We start from the raw sequence: 26,945 nt of genomic DNA on the forward strand, positions 1-26,945 counted from the left end.
GATCATATGGATTATATTGATAAAATGGATTAAATTGATTATTTTCAATGATGTAATAATCCGCTAAAATTCAATTGATGTATGTTTTAGGAGGTATTGACAGATGTCCACCTTTTGTAAATAATTCAATTATTGAATTTAAATGACCCTTTTCTCCAATTGATGGTAATATAAATTTAATTCCTTCAATTTCAGTAATACCTTCATTATCACCTTCATCAATTATTTGAAAGATTGAATTTTCTCCATATTTATTCAATAAATATTCAGATATTTCTTTAGCTCCATTTCCTGATGCTTCTTCATCATATCCAAATGATAAAATTATTGTTCTTTTAGGCTTTAAATCACCTTCTTTTAATAATAATTCAATTGTATTCATTAATGCCATTAATAAATTCTTACAATCACTAACTCCTCTACCATATATAAATTCACCATCAAATTCACCTCCAAATGGTGGATATTTCCATTGTGATTCAGTTTCCAATGATACAGGTACAACATCTTGATGAGCAGCTAACATAATTGGTTTTTTTGTCTCATCACTACCTTTCCAAGTATAAATTAATCCAAATTTATTAATTTTTTTAAGTTTTAAATGTTTATGAATTAATGGATAGGTTTTTTTCAAAAATTTTTGAAATTTTTCAAATTGTTCCCATCTTGGATCCAATTTATATAATTCTTCAAGTGATTCAATATTTGAAGGATTAATCATATCATCATAAATTTCAGTAGGTATTTTAACTGCATTTGATAATCTTTTTCTTATTTGTTTATGATATTTCTTATTATGAAGTATATATTGTAATGTTTCTGGATTAGTTAAATATTTACTTGGATTAATTTTGGGAATTATTGGACATAATGAATCTGGTTCATGTGGTGCATCCATTAATGATTTAACATTATCATTATAAGAAAATGTCACAAATAATAATACGATTAATATTAAGGAGATGACTCCAAAATGATGAGCACGTCTAATGGTACGTTTATCTCTACCGACATGTAATGGTAATTCCTTTTCCGATGTCATTGGCGGTGGTTAATAATGAAAGAATTAGTTGATAATAATAGCAATCATTAAATTTCATCGATTTATAATTAAAGGGGCTGCGGGAGAGGTCCCCCACCAAAGCGCGTGGTGGTGGTGGACACGACGGGGAATTTAATTCCGCTGATAAAGGTGCATGGACGGAATTATTCCTCCCGTTAGGAAAATAATTCCGATTCCAATACATTGAGAAAAGAAATTTCATATGAATATCTATTGGAAAATAAATTTATTATACACTTACAAGTAAGATTTCAAAGCTTGAACACTTTCAAAGAAACATAATTGATCTTTCAAAGTTTTTTCTTTAGCATATCTAACCAAAGGATCTTTAATATCACCTCTAACGGCAAAACCATGAGCAACACCAGAAAATAAATCAACTTGATATCTAACTCCATTCAATTTAGCTAATTCATCTTCTGATTGATGTCTTAATTCAGGAGTGAAAATTGGATCAGTTTCAGCAGCACTGATAATAATTGGTCTTTTAATAGCTTTAACTTCTTCAATACTAACAAATGATGGGTGAGCAATTGCTGCTGAATCTAAATATCCAGTTGATGATAAATTTTGAACAGCATATTTAGCACCAAAACAATATCCAATACCAGCTAAAAATTTAGGTTTTAATTCTTGTTTAACTTTTTGTAAGAAATTATCAACTATTGGTGCTGTTATTTCGGCAGTATGATTAGGTAACCATTTTTGTAAATCAGCACCAGGTATAACAGGATCATCTTTTAAAATATCTGGAATTAATACTAAATAATCGCCATTTTTAGAAATTTCATCAGCAATAAGTAAAACATTGTTAAATTTATTACCATAGATATCTGTTAAAACAACTATAATATTTGACGATGATGAATTTCCAACTGAATAAGTTGGTAATCCAAATAATTCTTTATGTGTTCCAATTGGAGTACCTTCATGGAAATTCCCTTCAGCGCAACATTTACCTGGTGGATTAGAAGCCATTGTTGATCGTTAATTATTGATAGACCTAAAGAAGAACAAGCAAGTTTTTGAATTGAACAATAAAAAAGAAAATTTTTACAGTTGACATGTTGGGGAAAAGTAAGGAGCGCGGTTGGGGTCGCGGTGAGAGAGGGGACCCGGAAAAATGGGAAAATGGAAAAATTGTGGCTCAGAAGGGAGATTTGATCAAATCGACACGACTCAAATGGAACCTCATATCTAATAACCTCAAGTTAATATCACCAATGAATGATTTAAGACAGAATGAATAGGTTTTTTGTTATGTATATAAAAGTATAATGATAATTAAAATAAAAAATTTTCTATATGAACGCTAACTAAGTAATAATAATAATAATAAAAAATAGGCAGTAATGAGAAATTGAAATCAAGAATTATAAGAGAATAGTTTTTTTATTAACCCATGGTGTATTCAACTCCTTTAGATGGAGCATATAAGATAATACCGTTCAAGATACCGGCAATCAAACCAGCACATGGTAAAGTGAAAATCCAACCCAAATAACACCAAGCAACCATTCTCCAGTTGACAGATTTCCATTCTCTATTACATAAACCAACAAAAACAGTAGCACCAACAGCAGATTGAGTAGTAGAAACTGGGATTTTCAATTGAGTGGCCATAACAGTAGTAATAGCAGCACCTAATTCAATTGAGAAACCTCTTGCTGGAGATTGCAAAATCAATTTATTACCCAAGTTAGCCATGATATGATAACCATAAGTCCAGACACCGATGACTAAAGCAGAAGCAGCATAAACCAAGACCCAAACTGGAACATCAGCTTTTGAAGCAATGGTATTGGTGGTCCAGACTAAATAAACAGTAGCTAAAGGACCAGTAGCGTTGGAAATATCATTGGCACCATGAGCAAAAGACATAGTACAAGCAGTGATAGCTTGTAAAAGGGAATACATGTATTCAATCTTGTTATCGTAATATTTGGAGGCAGTATGCATTTGATGAAGGTTACCAGATAAAACATCATTTGAACCAGCTTGATTGGCAATAACATCTTGTCTAAAACCATGAGTCAACATCAAGAAAAAAGTGAATGGCCAGTTAGATGGACCTTGTTTAAGCAATTTCCAATATTCTGGGTATTTGTTTGGCCATTTACCGGTTTCAGATTTGTATGGAACTGCACCATTTGGAGCTGGTTGTTGTTTTTCAGAATCAGATTGAATAGCATGGTTTTGAACAATAGCAGAAGTTTTTTCACCATCGGAATTGGAATCATCAATAGTTGCCAAACTTTCAACTTGACCACCGGTGGAAGTAGTAGTACCATTTGGACCAAGTTCAATCAAGTTACCGGCTTCATCGTATCTTCTACCTTTATAGAAATCTTGAGTTAATTGATGACCTTCTGGCATTGGTGGAATGTCATCAGTAGATTTGAACCAATAAACTGGACCCATGAAAATATGGTACCATTTCAAAGTCCAATCTTCATGAACCAATTTTCTTTTGTAGTATGGGTAACAGAAAATAATGTATAAAGCAGTGGCAACACCACCAGTACCAAAGATGGCACCAACAATAGTACCAGTTGACAAATTACCCAATTTCAATTTTGGAGAACCTTTCCAAACAATCAACATGGTTAAGATACTGAAAGCAGTCATGACTAAACAAGGAACCAATAACATGGCATTTCTTAAAGAAGTCTTTGGGTTTTTCACTTCCAAAACGGCAAATTTAGAAATCAAAAAGATAATAGTGGCAAAACCACCAGCAATAGCTGGGGCAATGAACCAAGAAGCAATGATTTGTGAAACACCTTTCCAACCCCAAACAATGTTGTTACCACCTTTAGCGGCAATTGCAGAACCAATAACAGCACCAACGATAGAATGGGTAGTAGAAACAGGCATACCAATAGAAGTGGCAATGGTTAACCAAGTGGAAGAACCAACTAAAGCAGTGGCCATAGTTAACATCAAAACTGCTGGAGAATCAGCAAAAACACTAACATTGATAATTTTATTTCTAATAGTATCGGAAACTCTTGAACCAACCAAAACTGCACCCAAGAATTCACAAATAGCAGCTAAAATCATAGCTTGCCAGTATTTTAAAGATCTTGAAGAAACAGAAGATGAGAATGAGTTTGCCACATCATTGGCTCCAATATTCCATGCATCCAAGAATGCAAAGATCATTGCAATTGCGAAGATATAATCAAACTGATGCAAAGCCATTATAATGAATATGTTTTGTATGTGATTAATTAACTAATTAGTTAAGGATGATTGATAATGATTAATTGATAATGATTTAAAATAGAAACTATTGAAAAAAATAAAAAAAACTTCCTAGAGATTTGATGAAATATTTATATTCAGAATTTAGTTTATAGTTTATATCATTGTGAAATGAAAAAAAGGAACTCTCCTTAATCGATATACGTTACCCACATGGTATACTGAATAATAAATAAATTAAGAAAAACCTTGCCATTTTTCCTTACTGATTATTTTTGTTTGTTTTCTGTTTGGGTTCAAATTTTTTTTTTTTTTTTTTTTTTTTGCAATTTTTTTGATTTCTTTTTCTGTTGGTCCAAGAAAAAAAAGCGACACAATGCAAAAACAAACTCTCAGTGTTTTTTCTTGGTAGTATGGAAAATTTCTTGGTTTTTAAAATTAGTATGTTACCTCGGGAGACTACCACGAGGTCGAAGGAAGATCATGGCGATGTCTTCCACGAGCTGGCATGAACCTTGGGACGGGCCAAAGGGGTTAGAATACTGATTCTTGGCACCACATAGATCAATCAAGAAGAAGAAAAAATAATTTTGTCAACCAACGAAAATGAAAACTTCTTGTTTTCCATTCCACCCACGAGGGTACCTGCTACTCTTAACTACTATTAATTCTGTTACTACTACTTCTGTTGGGGATTGAAGCAGAAGATGGAGGGAGAGAAAGAGGTCACACAAAGGTCACATGAGTATCTGGATATTTGTAAGACGAACATGGCAAAAACTGTGGTTGCAATTTTTTTTTCGGTTGTACTCACACGCTTTTCTTTTTTTTGTATATATAGTTGTCCAATTGGTAGCATTCGTTAGTAAATGAAGAGATCAAACTAATCTACAAAAGAGACAATAAATTGAATAAATAAGAAGAGAATATTCATTAACCATAAATCATACATTATACAATGGACCAATCTATGCTGGAACAAAATAAAATAAAAACTATGTCACCTCTTCATTGATCAAGAGAGGATCTAGAGAAATAAAACGATTAATTTAAGGTTTTTTCTTTTAATATAAATTACAATCCCAAATGCTGCCAAGTGTACATAACTACATATCCCTAAATGTCCTGTATAAGTTAATTTCGTGTTGGATATATACTTTTGACTGAGAATATCTCATTGTAATGGAAATGACATTTCAAGTTCCATATTGTGGAATTTAAATTATCAAGAAAAAACAGAACAAAAAATTCAGAGAAGAAGTAAAGTAAATTAATTGCTTTATTGATTGCCAAATATACTAACCTTAAAAGTGTAATAACCAGACCCAGTAATGTAATTCAACGTGTAAAAGAACCATTTTTTTGTTTAATAACAGTTAATAACTACTAATATAACAAACTCTGTTTGATAGTAGATGTTAAGAATTCATTTGTAAAATTAGATGGTTGCCCTAGTTGCAATTGCAACTTTGAATCAAAGCCAACATATAACCAACCAAACCAAGGAGAGGTGCAAGGATTAGTAAAAATGCTCACTATTAATTCATCGTAATCTCAATTCATAGTTAACACAAGATACATATACATGACTTTTATGAATCGAACTAAACAATCACTTTTTAAAACTAATCCCGTTGACCGTATGGCGCGTGAATTGTCAATGGGATGAAATAAAAAAAAAAGATAGGGGAGTAGTGTACCACGAAACAGAAAACGTGGGACCTGAATTTGGCTGAAGAAAAAAAAGAAAATTGATACTGCGCCTTATGGAGATTGCAACTTATAATATATTATTACTTTTGAATAGTTGTAGTAGAAATTGTAGTGGTAATATCAGTCCCAAAAGAAATAGAAAGAATTGAAGGTCATGGTAATGTTAATGTTAATGACCAAGTTAGTTATCTAATGAATTGTCAGTCAATTGAGAGTAATTGATTAGGTATATGGCAATTCTGATGATACGGATATACAGTAGAATTACCCCATATTCAAACACATGACGATAAGATAGATTACGTTATACATAAAGTGGAGGAAAAAATCGCCGTAGCTAAAATAATAAAAAAAAAAAGAAAATCTCCCATCTAGCCGTGTGTATCACCTAATCTTAGTAAATTTAGTATAGTTGAATGTCAGACGATAACGCCGATCCCCTTGTTAATTTATTTGCTCATTCATGCACACAAGATGTTTAAAATCGTGGGGAAAGTAATAAAGAGAGAGACAGGGAGAGAATGAGTTCAATTGGTATGTGCTTAAGCATCACACTACTTTAATACTGAATTAGGCAATCTTATAATAAAATTTCTCAAACTCTGTAATTACTCGATTTCGCGTTGCACGTTGAACCAAGAATAAGTAATAATAATAATCTTAATACCACGTTCTCCTTACAAGAAAATAAGCGTAAATAATAATAAAGAAACGTGGATTTAATAATAATGAAATTTAGAAATTGTTTTCATTTGGTTTAAAAATCATTTCTCTTGGAATTGGATATCATAGTATTTTTTGGCTCATTTACTATTGCTGGTAATATAGTTGATGTTGACATTTTGACCCATACAATGGATGCAAGGCATTAAATTAAATAAAACCTCGATTGCTAATTAAATCAGTTTTAACCGGGACAATGAAATATCAAAGAAGGAGAACTAGAACCACGATAAGCTGATTATCATAGGCCCACGTGGTTGCAAAAAAAGCAAAAATTTATTTACGTTTCGGTTTTAGCACACAATGCACACAATGCAAGGAAACAAAGAAGGAAGAACAAAACTATTTTCTAGGCACCAAAAGAATTTTCTATGGGCGATTAAATAATTCTGTCACTGCTGAAACCACACGACTTACGAGAATCGAAAGGGAACTACCAATTGGCATGTCATCTAATCAATATAACATTGAAACGGAGATAGTACAATAAAAGATATGTATTATAATTTATATAAATTGTTTTCACATCTAGCATAATACATTCACCACATGAGTAATTTACTATTACAACGTAGCGCAATTTCATAACTATAGACAAAAAAAATAAGGGTTTCACAGCCACATCAAAACTTAATTGGATGAATATGGATGGCAAACAAAAAAACGCCTTATTGTATTTGAAACTAGTGACAAATATCAAACTCAATGGCCAAAAATCACCATCATCATGTCAGATATTATTGAATTCCGTATACTATTCGCTTTTAGTTTCCTTGGAATTCGCTTAATACTTAAGAAACAAATCTTAATCATACAAATCTCAAATAAGAAAACAAATCAATAATTCACAATTTCCCTATATATTACATTTAGATAATAAAATTAATGTTTTATTTTATTACTTTTGTTTTTAAAGTTCATTCACCGAATTTTTTAATTAATTATAATGTTGCAGTTATATATTCTTCAAAGAAAGTAAATAGATTCCATTATCAAATAACTACTATCACTAGTAATTTGTTCCAAATATGAAATCAATCGAATTATTTACTCAGAAAAAACAAAACCTGCTGATTATTCCAAGAAAATAATCCGATCTCTTCTGGTATTTCATCAAGATCATCTCTTCAAGGGTTTTATTTTTCTTGTCAGATTCAATCAATACTTGGAGAGAATGGTCTAGATGTGAGTTATTTGATTGTCTTATTCTAGGAGTTACCATATGGACTAATTTCGGAAATACAATATATTTTAATGAACTGTTTCAATGTGCACATAAATTATAGTGTTGTAATTGTAATACATGATAGATATTAATGAAATAACCACTAATTCATGATGATTTTGTCAAATTTTACCACTAAAAACCTTGAATTTTCCTCATTGAATATTTCTATCCAAAATAAAAGAAGGCTTAGATTTATAACGGTGCTCTAATAGCCAACAGATCTATCAATGGATTTGTTCTGACATGTTGGTTCAACTGTTTCTATTGGTCTATATATAGTGGTGTTGGTTAAAAATTTGGCAGCAAAATATTAGCCAGTCGTGTGTATCTCACCAATTTTCCTAACTATGACGTCAATCAAAAAGATCTGTGTCGCACTCACGCACCCCAAACGAAACAAAATTACCCAAAATGGAGGAAATCAACAAAACCTGGAAATGAAAAATTAATTAATTAAGAGAGAGAGTGGGGAAAGGTATACAATATTATCGACAGAGATCTACAACCAACAACAACAACAGCCTACGACGACTGTCACCAATAAAGAAAATAAATTCACATTTTATATTAGTATTTTTTTTTCTTTTTTCTGTAAATAACAACCATGCCGGATGAATCATCAAGATTACTTTTAAATCACACCAATCCTGGAAGTTCTTCATCATTAAGATATGATTCTATTCCAAGACCTCCATCTAGATCAAATCTACTTCATCATAGTAATACTACTGGTACTATGACTCCTGGAAGACCACCATTATTATCTGTACCTTCAACTAGTTCGGTACGAAGTTGGAAAAGTTCAACTAGTTTAAATGATCAAGTACTAGATAGTTATTTAAAGCAATCCCATACTTCAACTCATCATAATAATGATAGTCTTTCCATTTTAAATTTTGAATTATATAATAAACTTTATCTGAAAGAAAAGAAAAAGTCCATCTTTCAGGATGATGATGATGATGATGCTGGAGCATTTAATTTATATGCATATTTAGGATACTATATTCCTATATTAAATTGGTTACCTAATTATAATTTCAAAGAATCATTTCTTGGAGATACATTAGCGGGGTTGTCATTAGCTTCATTTCAAATTCCATTAGTTATGTCAATAGCTACATCATTAGCTCATTTATCACCAACAAGTGGATTATATTCAATGATTATAAGTTCAATAATTTATGCTATATTTGGAACAGTACCTATCTTAATTGTTGGTCCATCTCCATCAACTGCTTTAATTTATGGACAAGCTATTGAATTGATTAAACATGAACTGAAATTTCTGGATTTTAGTATGTTGGAAATTTCTTCATGTTTAACTTTTTGTTTAAGTGGAATATTATTAGGTGCTGGAATATTTAGATTGGGATATTTAGATAATGTTTTAAGTAGAGCTTTACTTAAAGGATTTGTTGCTGCTATTGGTTTAATTATGATTATAAATGAATTAAGTACTGAATTGGGTTTAGACAAGTTGTCTTTGAATCATCCTCATGTAACTACAATTGATAAAATTTTATTTATTATTAATTATTATGATCAAGCTCATTTGTTGACATTGATGATTTCTAGTATTACTTTAATTATCGTTTTGAGTACCAGATATATTAAAGATTTTTTGGTTAATAAATATAATTATAAAAAAGCCATTTATATTCCCGAATTGCTACTTATGGTGGTAATAGCAACATATTTAAGTTATGATCAAAATTGGAATGGGAAAGGAGTTGAAATATTAGGAGATATCACTCCTAATAAAACCAAATTTCAATTTCAAAATCCATTCGAAGTATCAAGATTACCCATTTACAAGCATCTATTCACTACAAGTTTCTTATGTACCATATTAGGCTATTTTGATTCCACCACAGCAGTGAAGGCATTAGGAGCTAAATATAATTATAATGTTAGTTCGAATAGAGAATTAATTGCATTAGGGGTAATTAATTTTGTAATTGGAATATTTGGTGGATTACCTTCATTTAGTGCACTTGGAAGATCAAAAATTAATTTAATTGCCGGAGCAACATCACCAATGTCTGGATTGATCATGTCTGGATCAAGTATAATTGCTTTATTCTATTTATTATCTTATTTATTCTATTTACCAGAATGTGTATTAGCTTTAACTACTACTATAATTGGTATTACAGTATTACAAGAAGTACCTTCAGATTTGATATTTTATTGGAATATTAAAGGATTTGATGAATTAGCTACATTTTCAATCATCTTTTTGGCTACATTATTTTGGAGTGCTGAAGCAGGTGTTAGTTTTGGAGTTATTATAGCAATTATTAGAATTATTAAAAATAGTTCAAGATCAAGAATTCAAATCTTGGGTAGGGTTCCACATACTACTGCATTTAGAGATGCTGATGCATTAATTGAAGAAAGTTTTACAAGTTTTCAAAAAAGTTCGAACGATGACTTAGATGAAGGTGAAGATATTGGTAGAGTATCACCTCCAGATGATGTTGATGAGAACAACAACAACAACAACAATATTAATAACAATACAGATAAATTTAATAATTTAATTGCAGAAATTGAAGAAATTGAAGGAGTTTTAATTATTAAAATTCCAGAACCTTTAAATTTCACTAATGTTGGAGATTTGAAAAGTAAATTATTTAGAATTGAAAAATATGGTTCATTATTGGTACATCCTTCACAACCTTCGATTAAAGATTTTAAAACTATAAAATCAATTATATTTGATTGTAAAGGAATGAATGAATTAGATTCTTCAGCTACACAAATATTGTATGAAATTATTAAAAAATACATTGAAATTGATAAAATTCAAGTTTGCTTCACAAGAGTCTCAACTAATATTAAATGTCGAAAGAAATTACAAAAATCAGGTATAGTGAAGTTAATTAATGATTCATTTGATTATCATCATCATAATAGCCATAACAGAAGAAACATATCTCACACCGAATTGAATAACTTATCATTGAATTCTTCAACTTTAGGAAAAGGTTTTTATTTAAGTATCGATGAAGCTTTGAAATCAATCGATTTGCAATCGGTATAAGAATGACGTCACTACATAGAATAATACACGACATTTATATTTTCACGACATATGTCGTGTTCACTTTAATTTGCTAAGAAATCGAAAAATTGCTTTTCTCTCTCTCTCTCTCTCTCTCTTTCGTTTGTTAGTAAAGAGAATAAAAAATTGTTCACCATACACTTTAGATCTATCTCCGCACATAACTTTGCATATAGGATCATCATCATCATCATCTTGAAAGATATTAACAACAACTACAACAGGAAGAAAGATGGTATTGTTGCGATATCCTATAACTAACATACATGTTCGTCAGTTAGCTAAGAGTTCCCGTCCAACTAAAATAAAACAAGTATCTAATTCAAACAGGAAGAAATATGCATTTTATGATTTAGTACTTCGTACCCCTTCCCATCCACAACATCCAATAGAAGCCAATCTTATGACAAATTCAGAATTAACTAAATTGAAAAGTCATACAAAAACTAGATTTTATGGTAATTATAAACTTGATACTAGTATAAGTAATGAAGATAAAATAGCTAAAGTCTTTGGAGGTAGAATTAAAGGAGAAGATAGACAATCATCAAGTAGAATGTTAATTGGAGAAAGTAAAATTATTGGTGGAATTAATGTACCTGATAAACCAAATGAACCAGATAATTGTTGTATGAGTGGATGTATTAATTGTGTTTGGGAATTATTTGATGAAGATATTAAAGATTGGAATGAAAAGAGAAAATTAGCTGCTAAAAAATTAATTGAAAAAGGTGGTAGATGGCCAGAAAATTTCCATCCTCCTTTAAAATATTTAAATAGAGAAAATTTCCCATTAAGTTTATCAAATAAATCAGATAAAGAATTAGGAATTGATAAAAAACATCATCATGATGATGAGAACAATATTATTCAAGATGATGAAGCTTGGGGAAATGTTCCTATTTCAATTAGAGTATTTGCTGAAGTTGAAAAGAAATTAAAACAAAAGAAGAAATTACAACAACAACAACAACAACAGCAATGATCCTAGATTTATAGTCTTAGACTTTACTATTTATATTCATATATATATATTTATATTTATAACTATTCAATAACAAAACAAATTCAATAATTAATCCAATTCAAGACCTTTAGTTTTATAAAATTCTTTAGCTTCTTCAATTTGGATTTTCAATTCTTGATATTTATGTTCTTTATCTTTAAAAGTAACAATACCCCAACCTAAAGTACTTAAAGCAAATGAACCAAATGAAACTAATCCCCACCATGGTAAATATGGTAAAATTTCATCATGTATTTTAGTAGGTGTTGGAATAACTCCAGTAAGAAGAGCAAAATAAATGGCTGATAATGCAAATAATGTCAATCCTGTCTCAGTAGCTTTAGTCATTATGAATGATGTTAATATAAGAATAGATTCTTTGTTGTTGATAATGAATGAAGAATTGTGTGTTTCTTTAGGAATTGTTTTTTTTTTCAGTGTAAATATTTTTATTACGTGTTTAGTTACAAGGCGAGTAAAAGACAAAAAGACAAAAAAAAAATTCACAAATCACGCATGGCGTGTCATTATCAAAATATCAATTGTTTTCATATACATTAATCAAGAATCATGATTATCTATACTATCCTGTTTGATAAATCCTACAAGTTTGCTTAATCTATTAGAAGTATCAGTACCTAATGCTCCCAATTTATCAATAATCTCATTCTCATTAATGTCTCCTGATTTAGTTTCGGTTTCAAGTTCAATTTCCATTTGTGGAATGTCTTCTTCTTGATCATCGTCATCTTCTTCCTCATCCTCTTCCTCGTCTTCATTTTCTCTATTATGATCGTTCTTATCGTCATCATTATTATCATCCTCATAATCATCATCTTTATCAGCTGTAAAATCAGTAAACATTATTTTTTGAATTTTATTTTGATCAATAAGTTCATCTTTAACTAATTTACTCAATTTGTATCTCATTATACCTCGAATGACTTCCATGGTTTGTTTATTGACCCAACCATCTTGAAAATCACAAGTTTCTCTGAAAAACCCATCTCCCATACTATCCTGATGATCGGCAATAATATCAACTATGTCATAATCTATTATATCTCCAAGTTGAAATGTTGTCACCGATGGTAAATTAACCCCATTAAACAATAAATGTTCAGAAACTTCATATTTCTCCTTATTATACTTCAACGTTGGTGGTACTATCTTCTTCGAATCCTCTGGTATGGCAGCTTCTTTTAATCCAAGAACTCTAAAATATTCAGTTTGATATAACCAATATTTTGAGTCATGAATAACATCAACCCCGTATTTAATGTTACAAAATCTCCAGGGACCACTTCTATAAATAAATGAAACATATGGTAATGCATATTTAATATATCTTCGAAGATCAACATCAATAATATCCAGTAATTGTTTTCGACTCCAAATTGGTTTGGCATCAAATAATTTTTGTAAACAATTAATACATTCAAGTAAATAATAATCCATACTATTCACAGCTAATTGTTCCAGCTTTAATTTTTCCCATTTTTGTTTAATTGCTTCCACTGGTTCAGTTGGTATGGGTGAATTAAAATGAATCAACAATGTATGTAATTTTTGTCGATCTCTTTTAGAAACAACTTTCAATTCACCTCTATCATCTTTAACAGTTGAAGTACTTGGATTTTTTTGATATTTATAATCAAATGGAAATCTAATTGGTGATAATATTGGCGGTGGAATTAATTGATGGTCTTTATTTTTAAAATAATCCTCATCTATACCGACATAATTATCGAATGAATTATGATCATCAACATAATTCTTAATGTCATCAAATTTCTTATAATTTAATACAACCTTATTGAAATTTTGAACAAATTCATTGTTCTTTGTAGACACTTGGAAATCACTAATAGCTTTAAACAGAAATGTCTTCTCAATAATAGCCACTGGTTGAATTTTCTCACTAGGAGTATCTGGATTTTCATCATTTAATTTAAGTAATTCACGTATTGGTAAAGATGAAGCATTTTCCGGTAGACTTTTCTTTGGAATCTTAACTTTTAATAATATTCTTTCATGATTTGAATGCAGTGCTTGAATAGGATGATGAAATGGATCCTTACGTAATCTCAATTCCAAAGGTTGATTATCTCTTATCGATGACCGTATAAATGTTTCACCACCAAGCATATTAATTGCTTTATCTACATTTTTGACATTTAATGGTAAATCAATCGCAGCCACACGAGGTATATCCATCGAATGTTCATCTGGTTGTTGTAATCCTGACATGTTCAAACGGTTATGCAATGTTGGTTGTCTTGAATGTTTTGATTTGTCTCTGAAATTTTTTTTTTTTCTTCTTTCTAATGTCTCTCTCTGTCTCTGGCGATTGATGCTTTTGTGAGCTGCACCAAATTTCTGCAGCCTTAAAAATCAATCCGTGGGAAGAAAAAAAATGACAACTTAGACAACCTATATTTTGTTTGGCAACACGGTTTATGAGTTGACCATTGGTGTAGTAGTTGGTGATAACTATACAGTGACTGTTAATACCCCTGAATTCATAAGATATTAGTTTCCCATGGATGAGTACAACTACTTACAAATTCCGTCATGGGTTTAGTTATTCCATCGGATAAGACAATCAATAATGATAACATACTCCGTGGGAAATGTAGAGATTCAATGGCTTATTAGAGTCATGACTACAAAAATACCAAAAAACATTCGAATCCCCCATTTCGGAGTATGCATTCAATTTGTGGCTGCAAGTTCGGCAACAAAGGTTGTAAAATTTTTTTTTTTATTTTTTTTTTGTTGTTTTGTCTGTGAGTGATTTTTTTTTACTCTTTGATTTCAGATTGTATGGGTTGACTGAATCCTGCGATTTGATTGGTCAATTAACAAGAGAACAAAAGAAAAAAAAAAAACTCCAGGGAAACGAAATCTGGAGAACACTAAAATCCTAACAGTACAATTTTTTTTTCACACTCCTCTCTTCCCCTTTCCCACCAATTATTCCGGTCGAACGAAATTTTTTTTTTTCTTTCTTTCATTCGTTTATAAGAATAACCAATTTTGCTCACTTTCTTGTTAGATTTTTTTTATATATTCTTTTTCCTTTTCTTCTTCTTTTCCTGTCTCTTATTAGTCAATTACCTATTCAGATCAATAATGTTCTCTAAAATTGCCACTAGATCTTTTTCTTCTTCCGCTTCTAACGCTTACAAAGTCGCCGTTTTGGGTGCTGGTGGTGGTATCGGTCAACCATTGTCCTTATTGTTGAAATTGAACCATAAAGTCACCGATTTGGCCTTGTACGATATCAAAGGTGCTCCAGGTGTTGCTGCTGATGTTTCCCACGTCCCAACCAACTCCACTGTTAAAGGTTACAACCCAGATCAATTACAAGAAGCTTTGACTGGTGCTGATGTTATTGTCATCCCAGCTGGTGTCCCAAGAAAACCAGGTATGACCAGAGATGATTTGTTCAACACTAACGCCTCAATTGTTAGAGACTTGGCTAAAGCTGCTGCTGACTACGCTCCAAACGCTGCTGTCTGTATCATTTCCAACCCAGTCAACTCTACTGTTCCAATTGTTGCTGAAGTTTTCAAATCTAAAGGTGTTTACAACCCAAAGAAATTGTTTGGTGTCACCACTTTGGATGTCTTGAGAGCTGCCAGATTTGTTTCTGAAGTTGCCAACACTAACCCAGTCAATGAACACGTCCCAGTTGTCGGTGGTCACTCTGGTGTTACCATTGTTCCATTGTTGTCTCAAACCGTTCACAAAGACTTGTCTGGTGAAGTTAGAGATGCTTTAGTCCACAGAATCCAATTCGGTGGTGATGAAGTTGTCCAAGCTAAAGATGGTGCTGGTTCTGCCACTTTATCTATGGCTCAAGCTGGTGCTAGATTTGCCGGTGCCGTTTTGGACGGTTTGGCTGGTGAAAGAGATGTCGTTGAATGTACTTTTGTCGACTCTCCATTGTTCAAGAACGAAGGTGTTGAATTCTTCTCCTCCAAAGTTACTTTAGGTGTTGATGGTGTCAAGACTGTTCACCCAGTCGGTAACATTTCTGACTACGAAGAAGCTCAAGTTAAAGAAGCTAAAGACACTTTGATCAAGAACATCAAGAAAGGTGTTGACTTTGTTGCTCAAAACCCATAAGTTAAACTCCATAAGAAAATACGATTGACTTATGTGTGATGTATATATACATAAATATATATTCAATAATTAAGACATCAAATCTTGATTTAAAAAAAAAAAAAAGAAAAATATATATAATTAAGAATATTTATTACTTTGATTACAATTAACTCCACGATCCTCGGATATTACCGTATTAGGAAATCTGTAGAACAAACAAAAATGTCAAATGGAAAAAAAAAAAAAAAATTAGTGCCCGCCATTCAAAACAACAACAACGGTGAGTGACTTTACATTGACCGAAAAAAAAAATTACTGACAAATCATTAATATTCTTTGAAAAAAAAAAGAGGACACCCTGATCATTATATCCATATATCTACAACTTACATTAATATTTACTTTCTTACGTAGAGGAAAGCTTTTAATAAACTAATTCATAATAGAACTTTAATTTTTTTTTTCTTTGTCATCTTTCAATTTATTTACTTTCAATCAGGATCAATAAGAAAACCATTGATTATTTATTATTTTGAAGGATTTTTATTCCACAAACACACATTTAAATTCACATATACATAAATCAATTTCAATAGAGAATAATCATGGGTCAAGCATTTAGTTTTGCTAATATTTTTGGGAAATTATGGGGAGTTGATAAAGAAATAAGAATTCTTATATTGGGACTAGATGGTGCTGGTAAAACTACAATTTTATATCGTTTACAAATGGGAGAAGTTGTAACTACAAAACCAACTATTGGATTCAATGTTGAAACTTTGAAATATAAAAATATTACATTAAATATATGGGATTTAGGTGGACAAACTTCTATTAGACCATATTGGAGATGTTATTATAGTAATACTTCAGCAGTTATATTTGTTGTTGATTCAACTGATAAAGATCGTATTGATACTGCTTGTAAAGAATTACATCAAATGTTGAAAGAAGAAGAATTACAAGATAGTGCATTATTGGTATTTGCTAATAAACAAGATCAACCTGGTGCTATGACTGCAGCAGAAGTAAGTCAAGCTTTAAGTCTAACTGATTTGAAAGATAGAAGTTGGAGTATTGTTGCCGCTAGTGCAATTAAAGGTGAAGGGTTAACTGAAGGGTTGGATTGGTTAATGGATGTAATTAAAGATGAGCAATTGTAATGAAAAATAGTTGGGTAGTGAGATACAGCATTTTTACAGATTATATATATATATATATATATTTACATACACTTAAAAACGTGGAAAATAATCAAAAAAAAAAAACATATATAAATCATAATTCTAATATTAAATAACTACTCTTATGAGCTCTCTCTTTCTTTGACTCTTTCTAATATAGTTTTGATCATTTCATTACCAATCGCATTAGCTTCTTGAAACATTGGTTGAAAGAAATTTTGAGTATCTTCAAATTCTTGTTTATATAAATCAAAATTTCCAAAACTAATAATCTTTGACCACGATTGAGCAGCAATTGTGAAATTTAAATCATCTTGTCTAAAAGTTGAATCATTTATAGCAACCTCTATACTTTCTTCCAAATAACCAGGAGTACAAAAAACATATTCAGTAACACCTAAAAATATTCTAAATAAAGGAGTTGAACAAATTATATGATCATATGGTATAATTCCCAATTTATGCCAACTATCAACAATTGCAAGTAATGATAAATGAGAATTTGGTTGTTTGCCTTCTGGTGGGGTTTTACTTAATGAAAATTTTTGTAAAATATTATCATCTAATAATAAATCGTGATGATTTTTAATATTTTCAAATACAAATTCTTTTGCTTTTAATAATCTATCAGTTAATTCTTGTTTTTTACCTTGAATCATTAATGTAAATAATTCTGTTGTTGATTTAGAATATTGTAATACTTGATCATGAGCTGAAGGATTAGTAATTGCTAAACCAGCATAAACATGCCATTTATTTGAAAAGATTCTTAAAGAAATATTAATTTTTGCATTTTCAATACCCCCAATCCATCTTGGAGTTTCCCATGGATATTGATTAACTGATTTCCAAGCAACTCCCATTGATAAAAATGCAGCATGAGTAACTGCTTGAGTATCAGCAGTAATTCTATCATGTTCTTTAGCAGTTAAATTAACTTGTTTTGAATTTAAACAAGATACAATTGATTCAACAAATTTAAATGATTCTTCACTTGCACGATGTTTAATTAAAACTAAAGGTTGACCAGTTGTATTAACTTTTGGACCATGTAATGAATGAATTGAAATAATTTCATTATCTGATGGTAAATATTTTTCAAATGCTGCAATTTCTGGTGCTTTACATGAAGTTTGTCCACCAACAATAGCACCAAATTTAGTTGAAGGAGCATAAATTGAAACTATTTTATCAATATTTTCAGCTTCAACACTATAAATAATATAATCTGATATTCTTGATACAAAATGTCCATTTTTTAAAATTTCAAATTTTTCATTAAAATATTTTAATTTAATATCTTCATAAATTTCTTCACGATCACATCCAACAACTTTCCATCCTGCTTCACTGAATCTTTTAGCATATAATAATCCCATATCTCCAAGTCCAATAATACCAATTGTCTTAGTTTGCTTGAGTCTGTTTACTTCATCTTGTGGTAATGACATGGTTACTGGTGAGTCCAAACGATGAAAGGGAAAAATCTGATTTACATCTTGAGGTTTGAAAAATTTAAACTAACAAGACAAATGCGATATTAAAGCCGGGGGAGAGAATTCATTTTTAAGTCGAACTCGTGCGAGTACCACGAAATCTTGGAACGAGTGAAATGAGGGTAGGTTTTTAATACACGTCAAAATCGAGTTACCACATATCACAGGAATTGCTCCTAATTGAATTGCATTACTAGGAAATCATTAACTGTAAATATATTGGTCATTATCTGATGAAGTTATTCGGATTACCCGTCATGAGTGTGTGCTAGCGAATATGAGCACCAAAAATCCAGGCTTATTACAAATCAATTTCCCACCTCCCACAGTATAACAAAAAGACATTAAAATTAACACCTTAGTAGTCACCATAGAAATCATCATGCTTATCTATTAACTTTCCTATAATCATTTTGGAATAAAATTAGGAAAATCTAAGCCGCTGAAACATCAATGACAGTTTAATAGCAATTATTTTTCTTTCTTTCTTTCTATTCCCCACGACCCATAACGCACAAAGAAAATTGGAACATCAACAATCAACAAGAACAACAACAACACCAAAAAAAAAAAAAAAATACCTATTGATTTTATCTTACTACTCTTTTCTGTTTACTTATCATTTGTTCAAATAGATACCCTACTTTGATAATGACATTTCGTGATATTATAAATTATTTTAGCAGATCAAATTCAAAGTTCAATAGAGTCACCCTTGGAGTTAAATCACCTACATTTATAAGATGGAGAATAACTGATTTCATACTTGTATTATTATTAGTACTTGCATTTTTCATTACTCCAAATATAAAACCATTTCATAGACAATTTTATTTAAATGATATTACTATTCAACATCCATTTAAAGAAAGAGAAACAGTTAATGTTTTTGAATTATTCCTATACAGTACCGTTATTCCATTAGCTATAACATTTGGAATTTGTTTTATTTTAACTACTCCAAAACATAAAATTTATAATACTTATATTGCTACTATGGGTTTATTTTTAAGTGTATTGATAACTTCTTTGTTTACGGATATTTTAAAAAATTGGATTGGTAGATTACGTCCTGATTTCTTATCCCGTTGTGAACCAGCTAAAGATACTCCTAAAGATAAATTAGTTTCTATTGAAGTTTGTACTACTACAAATTTGGAAAGATTAGAGGATGGATTTAGAACAACTCCAAGTGGACATTCATCAATAAGTTTTGCTGGATTATTTTTCTTGACTTTATTTTTATTGGGTCAATTTCAAGCTATCAATACTAAAACAAGTAGTACTAGAACTATACTTTGTTTTATTCCATTTTTAGTTGCTTGTTGGATTGCTCTTAGTAGAACTGAAGATTATAGACATCATTTTGTTGATGTTTTAATTGGTTCTTGTATTGGATTGATTATTTCTACTTGGCAATATTTTAGATTATTCCCTTGGATTGGCCATAAAGAATCTTTCCATAATTTGATTATTGTTGAAGAAGAAAATGATGAATATAAAGATGATGAAAATAGTTATACTAGAATAGCTGATAATGCATCTAATGTATAGGGTTTTTATAAATAGAAGATGATAATTATTACTATGTATCAAACAAGTAGTGCACGTTGGACTGAAAAGAAATTTCAAGTTTCCCGACCAACGTACAACACGATATGGACCAAATTCTTGATGTGAAAAAAGAAAAAAAAAAATAACAAGCATATATGAAAGTTCGATAAATGTATCAACATCTATTTCAACACAGAATGTCAAAGGCTTTTAGTGCTCCAGGTAAGGCATTATTAGCCGGTGGTTATTTGGTTCTTGAACCAATATATGATGCCTATGTAACAGCATTATCATCAAGAATGCATGCAATTATTACACCTAAAACTTCAGAACAAACTATTTCAAAGATTAAATTATCTTCACCTCAATTTGTTAATGGAGAATGGGAATATCATATTAATTCCAATAATGAATTACCAAAAGATATAAAATCAAGAAAAAATCCATTTTTAGAAGCTACCATTTTCATTGTATTATCTTATTTACAACCTACTGAACCATTCGATCTAGATTTGATAATTTATTCTGATCCAGGTTATCATTCACAAGAAAATACTGAAATTAAGGTATCTTCAAATGGTAAGAAGAAATTTCTTTATCATTCACGTGCCATTAATGATGTTGAAAAAACAGGATTAGGTTCATCAGCAGGATTAGTTTCTGTTGTCACTACAAGTTTATTATCATTTTTCAAACCAGGAATTGAAATTAAAAATAAAGATATTTTACATAATGTAGCTCAAATTGCTCATTGTTTTGCTCAAAAGAAAATTGGATCAGGATTTGATGTAGCTACTGCAATTTATGGTCTGATTATTTATAAAAGATTTCAACCAAATTTAATTAATGATGTATTTAAAATATTAGAAGAAACTCCTAAAGAATTTCCAATTGCATTAAAAAATTTAATTGAATCAAATTGGGATTTTAAACATGAAAGATGTGAATTACCACCAAAGATTAAATTATTAATGGGTGATATTAAAGGAGGATCAGAAACTCCAAAATTAGTTTCAAAATTACTTGAATGGAAAAAGAATAAACCTGAAGAAAGCGGATTAGTTTATAATCAACTTAATAATGCTAATGTTTCATTTATGAAGAAAATCAATGAATTGAATAATTCCAGTACTGATCAAGAAATTCAACAATTGGTTAAATGTATAAGTGATGTACGTAAAGGATTACAATTATTAACAGAAAAATCCCAAGTTCCAGTTGAACCATCAATTCAAACAGAATTACTAGATCGTATTGAAAAATTACCTGGTTGTTTAGGTGGTGTTGTACCTGGAGCTGGTGGTTATGACGCAATTTCTGTTTTGGTATTAGAAGATCAAGTTGAAAATTTCAAAAATAAGACAATTGAAGATCCAGAATATTATCATAATGTTTATTGGGTTGATTTAGAAGAAGAAACGGAAGGTATAGTTGTTGAAGACTGTAATGACTATATCGGATTATAATATTAATTAATACAAGCACAGCCTCTTATATTGACATAATTCTGTACATGGAGAAGAACCCCTTCTCTTATATAATCGAAGGCGTGATTGCTATCGATAAGACTAAAAAGTTTAAAAGAAATCCAAATGACTGTGCTCATTCATTCACTCAAGCCAACTGATTACGATAGGAGCATTGCCGAGATTACATAATGAGGTCATCGTGCACGCACACAAGTAATTCTATTTTTAGGGCTTGGGCTTATTTTGTGATCTTCTGAGATAAATATTATTGACGATGTTATTATAGAAGACAAATGATAAGTGGGCTCATTGAGAATGACTAAGATGGACACGTTAGTAATCTATCAGATCTATGATATCAGCCACTTTAACTGTAGAGTATTGTCCATAGTGGTGGATAAATGTGGTTTAATAGGTAATTTCTCGTAAATGCCGCAACAACAACAACAACACTACCACACAAACAAACCCTGATCAAGGTACACGAAATTTGAGGAGCATGAAAAAATTTTTTTTCTCTATTTTTGAGTTTGTTAGTTTGTTAACTATAGTATGGGGCTGGCCCTATTTTTCTTTCTTTGCTTAATGTAAACATCATGCATAACTTTTCTCTTTGTTCAATCTTTAATTCATGATTCAACATTTTACTTTTTTATAGGTTTTCCCTTTCCTTTTTCTTCTTCTTTAATTTTACATATATATATATATTTATTTAACCACACGGCCATTTTCAGTTAATTAATTTGTTCAATTGTCAACTCCACACATAAAGAAAATGTCGTACCACCCACAGAACAAACAAGATCACAGCAATCATCTAGAACCAGCCCATTATCAACAATATGGTTCAGAGACAAGTTCGGCCCGTTCTTCCATTGGGTATATCGAAGAACAACAATTTCAAGACGAGAGTTATAACCCAATACCTAATCAAATCAGTAGTAATGATAATACAAGTATAGAATCTACAAGTCTTCATGAAGCTCAACAATATGCCGTACATTCAAGTAATTTTACATCATCAAGAAAAGTAAGTAAAATATCAGATAATGATAAACATTATAGAACTTTTTCAAGGGCTTTTTTCTTTACTTCACTTATATCAGCAATTCTTATACTTTTATTTGAAGCTTATATGTATGCTGTTATTAATATTCATCGTGATCGATTCATTGAAGGAAGATACGAAGAAAATTCTATTTATTTTGCCCTTTTCATCTTTGCGGCTATTTTCCAAGTTTTAATAACTATAATTGCCCTTTATTCACGTAATTTATTATTATTGGTGTTTTTAATGGGGTTTTATTGTGCAATGTTGGTTTATACTGGTATTCAATATAATGAAGTTTCTGACAATATTTCATTTGTTTTACATGGGTCTTGGAAAGCAGCAACTAAAGCCATGAATATTGCTACTATTTGTGTTATTGCTGTTACATTGATTGTACAATCAGCTTTGTTGTTTTTCGGATTAAGAAGATATGTTAGTTGGTTTATCTTCAAGAAAATTGGTGCCAGTTTAGAATTGAAGAAGATGTATGCTATTTTCCAAATCCATCGTTCTATATTAATGTTTGATTTTTTCTTTTTCACAGGGTTCACTATTCAATTTTTGGTTATTATGGTTAGAAATAGAGCTTCTGTCGAGTTTATCTTGACTGTCATTGTTATTCCATTGACTATTGTTGTATTATACATTAGTGATATTTCAGCTACCAGAGAATTTATTTATGGATCAATACTTGCAGTCTTACTTTATTTATGTGGAATTGCTTATGTTTTATTCAAGATTATTAGATTATACACAAAGTATACTTCTGCTTATGGATTAGCAATCCTACCTGGTGAATATTTTATGGGTAGAAAATCCTTATTAACTTTTGGTATTATTACATTAGCTTTATTGGTGGCAACTGTTGTGCTTGAAATTATGGTTATGATTAATTTCAATAAAGGTTTATTGCCTTCTGTGAGTATGTCTTATAAATGGATTCCTGGGTGCAATAAGAATGACCATCAAAACGAAGTCGTCATTGATGATGATTATGGTAGAAACGATCTTGAAAAGAGAAATACTTCTAATTCTAATAGTTTATGTATTGATTAAGTATAATGATATCATAGTAATACAAACAAGTTTGTCGTTAATTTCCTCCTTATATTTTTTTTTCCCATCAAATTTTGACCACTCCTTGATGTACTTTTTACTTTCCTATATATTTTTTTAATTTGAATACTTAAATTTGTTGCCATTTTATTACAAAAACACAAATCATGAACGAGTTATCATTAGGAAGATATATTTTTGAAAGATTACATCAATTGAATGTTCGTACAATATTTGGTGTTCCTGGTGATTTCAATTTGACACTTTTGGATAAAATCTATGAAACAGATTCTGCTCATGGTGAAGGGTCCATGATTTGGGCTGGAAATTGTAACGAATTAAATGCTGCATATGCTGCTGATGGATATTCAAGAGTTAATACAGGTAAAATTGGTGTATTGGTTACAACTTTTGGTGTTGGGTATGTATTTATTGTTGAAGTAGTGATTTTTTTTTTTTTTGCAACACACACTAATCAGGCACTAACTATTATTATACATTTAGAGAACTTTCCGCTTTGAATGGAATTGCTGGATCATTTGCTGAACATGTTGGTGTTGTTCATATCGTAGGAGCTCCTTCCAATGATGCCCAAAAGAAACAAATGATTTTACATCATACATTAGGAAATGGTGATTTTACAGTTTTCCATAAAATGTCAGAGAGTATTTGTCAAACAACTGCTTTTTTAAATGATATTTCAACTGCTTGTGATGAGATTGATCGTTGTTTGAAAGTTGCTTATACTAATCAACGACCAGTGTATATTGCCATTCCTTCTAATATGGTTGATATGAAAGTAACTAGTACAAGATTAGAGAAACCAATTGATTTATCAGTAGTACCAAATGACGAAGCTTCTCAAAAGGAAGTTATTGATAGAGTTTTGACGATGATTTCAAAAGCAAAAAGTCCAGTGATTTTAGTGGATGCTTGTGCTTCAAGACACAATTGTAAAGATGAAGTCCAACAGTTGGTTGAAATAACCCAGTTTCCGGTTTTTGTTACACCAATGGGTAAAGGAACCATTGATGAAGGTGGAATCGGTGGTGAAGATATTACTGATCCTGGTATTTTCACAAAGTTGGACACAAAATTGAGTAGTGGAAGCAATGTTGCATCAAGATATGGTGGGGTTTATATTGGTTCATTATCCAAACCTGAGGTTAAAAATACAGTTGAGAATGCCGATTTGGTTTTATCGTGTGGTGCTTTGTTATCTGATTTCAACACTGGCTCATTTTCATATTCTCTTGGTACTAAGAACATTGTTGAATTTCACTCTGATCACACTAAGGTTAGACGTGCCATTTACCCCGGTACCAAGATGAAAGAGGCAATGCAAGCTCTAAATTCTAAAGTTTCTTCCGTCATTAGAAAAAACTATACTGTTCAAGAAGTGCCAAAATTGAAATTAGCAAATACACCTGCTCCAAGTGGAACTCCATTGACACAAATTTGGTTCTGGACAAGAGTTAGTTCTTGGTTTAAAGAAAGTGATGTAATTATTACAGAAACCGGAACTGCTGCACATGGTATTCTTGAAACAAGATTTCCAAATAATGTTGTTGGAATATCCCAAATTTTATGGGGATCAATTGGATTTTCCGTTGGTGCTGCTCTTGGTGCAAGTATGGCAGCGAAAGAGATGTCCTCTAATAAAAGAGTAATTTTGTTTGTTGGGGATGGTTCCTTACAGTTAACTATACAAGAAATATCCACTATGATTAAAAACAAAGTGAATCCTTATATCTTTGTGTTGAACAATGGTGGTTACACAATTGAAAAGTTGATCCATGGTATTGATGCCCAGTACAATAATATTCAACCTTGGAATCATTTACAAATTCTACCATTATTTGGTGCAACAAACTATCAAGCTGAAAGAATCACCACAGTTGGGGAAACAAATGAATTGTTTGATGATCCTAGTTTTGCAACAAATGATAAAATTCGATTAATTGAAGTTATGTTCAATCCTTTGGATGCTCCGATTGCTCTAGTTAAACAAGCCCATTTTGCAGCTGAAGTTAACAAGGGTAAATAGGAAAAGAGAATAATATGCTCGTTGTACTGCTCTTTGCTATTTGATTATTATTAATATATTGATAACGTATGTTGTGCTGAATCAAAATTGAGATTTAAAAGTAACACAAACACAAATAAGGTTAATAGTCCGAAATGCGTGTCATAAATACGAAATTAAATTGTACGTGATGCATCGCTAATATGCGGTCTAACCACAAAACGTTAAAGAGCTTAATCTAAATATAAATAACAGCAAGGGAGACCAGATCGGACATGACTGTTGAAATCAAATTCGGAAAGATAAACGCGTCATTTATTGTATCGGTAAAGTTACAGATATGGTGACATTACTATCATCTCTGTAAGAAGAGAAAGCAAAAATCAAGAGCTATCGCCACGTGAAAATGACGCCATCTAAATCGTATGATGATCTGACCAATGTACAAAAACCTTGGATCAATATGGGTTTATAATTATGGAAAATAGTTTCTCCAATGAATTAAAGTACATTGAAGGATAAATAATGTAACCGATTTTTGGAATGATTAATTAACCTCGGATCATTTTTTATTATTATTATTATTATTATTATTCTAATGTCGGAACAAATTTGATCCAAATTTTGTATCATTATTCATATTAGAATTAAATGTTTCCAGAAGGTTTGATTTCTTTTGTATTTATATGGTTGTTGCATTTTATATGTTGATGTGGTATTTTGATGAGTTATATTGAATGTGTGGTGTTTATTATTTTTTGAAAGATTTTAACAATTTGGCGATTTGATTTCTTTTTTCTTTTTAAGCTTTCCGATCATAGCAAATAGATTTAGTAAAATTTATTTTGGTTCAGTTAGATGTCTAGTTGGTATCTTATCTGGAGTGACATGTTATAGTGTCGATGTTAATAAATGGTGGTCAGTCATAGTATTAGCACGTGCTACAGTTTAAACAAATAATCGATAAAAATTTATAATGTGAG

At 30.8% G+C, this 26,945-nt stretch overlaps 14 protein-coding genes across 14 annotated transcripts; 8 read left to right on the top strand and 6 right to left on the bottom strand. All coding sequences in view use genetic code 12, as the record gives it.

Moving 5' to 3' along the window:
- Positions 1 to 70: 70 nt before the first annotated feature.
- Positions 71 to 1,042, bottom strand: CTRG_00219 (uncharacterized protein; the record flags this gene model as incomplete). The annotated part of the gene is made up of 1 exon (XM_002545392.1): positions 71 to 1,042. One exon carries the CDS (start codon positions 1,040 to 1,042, stop codon positions 71 to 73), a length of 972 nt encoding a protein of 323 aa, XP_002545438.1.
- A 258-nt stretch (positions 1,043 to 1,300) lies between these two features.
- CTRG_00220 (uncharacterized protein) lies at positions 1,301 to 2,041 on the bottom strand (the record flags this gene model as incomplete). The annotated part of the gene is made up of 1 exon (XM_002545393.1): positions 1,301 to 2,041. One exon carries the CDS (start codon positions 2,039 to 2,041, stop codon positions 1,301 to 1,303), a length of 741 nt encoding a protein of 246 aa, XP_002545439.1.
- Positions 2,042 to 2,458: 417 nt separating this feature from the next.
- PHO89 (Pho89p) lies at positions 2,459 to 4,267 on the bottom strand (the record flags this gene model as incomplete). The annotated part of the gene is made up of 1 exon (XM_002545394.1): positions 2,459 to 4,267. One exon carries the CDS (start codon positions 4,265 to 4,267, stop codon positions 2,459 to 2,461), a length of 1,809 nt encoding a protein of 602 aa, XP_002545440.1.
- A 4,271-nt stretch (positions 4,268 to 8,538) lies between these two features.
- Positions 8,539 to 10,983, top strand: CTRG_00222 (uncharacterized protein; the record flags this gene model as incomplete). Its single annotated transcript, XM_002545395.1, has 1 exon — positions 8,539 to 10,983. One exon carries the CDS (start codon positions 8,539 to 8,541, stop codon positions 10,981 to 10,983), a length of 2,445 nt encoding a protein of 814 aa, XP_002545441.1.
- A 253-nt stretch (positions 10,984 to 11,236) lies between these two features.
- CTRG_00223 (uncharacterized protein) lies at positions 11,237 to 11,989 on the top strand (the record flags this gene model as incomplete). The annotated part of the gene is made up of 1 exon (XM_002545396.1): positions 11,237 to 11,989. The coding sequence occupies one exon, from the start codon at positions 11,237 to 11,239 to the stop codon at positions 11,987 to 11,989; it is 753 nt and encodes a 250-aa protein (XP_002545442.1).
- A 90-nt stretch (positions 11,990 to 12,079) lies between these two features.
- On the bottom strand, positions 12,080 to 12,358 carry DPM3 (Dpm3p; the record flags this gene model as incomplete). Its single annotated transcript, XM_002545397.1, has 1 exon — positions 12,080 to 12,358. The coding sequence occupies one exon, from the start codon at positions 12,356 to 12,358 to the stop codon at positions 12,080 to 12,082; it is 279 nt and encodes a 92-aa protein (XP_002545443.1).
- A 213-nt stretch (positions 12,359 to 12,571) lies between these two features.
- CTRG_00225 (transcription factor TFIIIC subunit) lies at positions 12,572 to 14,260 on the bottom strand (the record flags this gene model as incomplete). The annotated part of the gene is made up of 1 exon (XM_002545398.1): positions 12,572 to 14,260. One exon carries the CDS (start codon positions 14,258 to 14,260, stop codon positions 12,572 to 12,574), a length of 1,689 nt encoding a protein of 562 aa, XP_002545444.1.
- An 885-nt stretch (positions 14,261 to 15,145) lies between these two features.
- MDH1-1 (malate dehydrogenase) lies at positions 15,146 to 16,144 on the top strand (the record flags this gene model as incomplete). The annotated part of the gene is made up of 1 exon (XM_002545399.1): positions 15,146 to 16,144. The coding sequence occupies one exon, from the start codon at positions 15,146 to 15,148 to the stop codon at positions 16,142 to 16,144; it is 999 nt and encodes a 332-aa protein (XP_002545445.1).
- Positions 16,145 to 16,731: 587 nt separating this feature from the next.
- On the top strand, positions 16,732 to 17,289 carry ARL1 (Arf family GTPase; the record flags this gene model as incomplete). The annotated part of the gene is made up of 1 exon (XM_002545400.1): positions 16,732 to 17,289. The coding sequence occupies one exon, from the start codon at positions 16,732 to 16,734 to the stop codon at positions 17,287 to 17,289; it is 558 nt and encodes a 185-aa protein (XP_002545446.1).
- Positions 17,290 to 17,432: 143 nt separating this feature from the next.
- On the bottom strand, positions 17,433 to 18,761 carry TYR1 (prephenate dehydrogenase (NADP(+)); the record flags this gene model as incomplete). Its single annotated transcript, XM_002545401.1, has 1 exon — positions 17,433 to 18,761. The coding sequence occupies one exon, from the start codon at positions 18,759 to 18,761 to the stop codon at positions 17,433 to 17,435; it is 1,329 nt and encodes a 442-aa protein (XP_002545447.1).
- Positions 18,762 to 19,457: 696 nt separating this feature from the next.
- DPP3 (bifunctional diacylglycerol diphosphate phosphatase/phosphatidate phosphatase) lies at positions 19,458 to 20,360 on the top strand (the record flags this gene model as incomplete). Its single annotated transcript, XM_002545402.1, has 1 exon — positions 19,458 to 20,360. The coding sequence occupies one exon, from the start codon at positions 19,458 to 19,460 to the stop codon at positions 20,358 to 20,360; it is 903 nt and encodes a 300-aa protein (XP_002545448.1).
- A 170-nt stretch (positions 20,361 to 20,530) lies between these two features.
- On the top strand, positions 20,531 to 21,826 carry ERG8 (phosphomevalonate kinase; the record flags this gene model as incomplete). The annotated part of the gene is made up of 1 exon (XM_002545403.1): positions 20,531 to 21,826. The coding sequence occupies one exon, from the start codon at positions 20,531 to 20,533 to the stop codon at positions 21,824 to 21,826; it is 1,296 nt and encodes a 431-aa protein (XP_002545449.1).
- Positions 21,827 to 22,604: 778 nt separating this feature from the next.
- Positions 22,605 to 23,936, top strand: CTRG_00231 (uncharacterized protein; the record flags this gene model as incomplete). Its single annotated transcript, XM_002545404.1, has 1 exon — positions 22,605 to 23,936. The coding sequence occupies one exon, from the start codon at positions 22,605 to 22,607 to the stop codon at positions 23,934 to 23,936; it is 1,332 nt and encodes a 443-aa protein (XP_002545450.1).
- Positions 23,937 to 24,540: 604 nt separating this feature from the next.
- PDC12 (Pdc12p) lies at positions 24,541 to 25,983 on the top strand (the record flags this gene model as incomplete). Its single annotated transcript, XM_002545405.1, has 1 exon — positions 24,541 to 25,983. The coding sequence occupies one exon, from the start codon at positions 24,541 to 24,543 to the stop codon at positions 25,981 to 25,983; it is 1,443 nt and encodes a 480-aa protein (XP_002545451.1).
- Between the last annotated feature and the right edge of the window lie 962 nt (positions 25,984 to 26,945).

The sequence above is a fragment of the Candida tropicalis genome (genome assembly GCF_000006335.3).
Source record: "Candida tropicalis MYA-3404 genomic scaffold supercont3.1, whole genome shotgun sequence".
NCBI classification, from domain to species: domain Eukaryota; kingdom Fungi; phylum Ascomycota; class Pichiomycetes; order Serinales; family Debaryomycetaceae; genus Candida; species Candida tropicalis.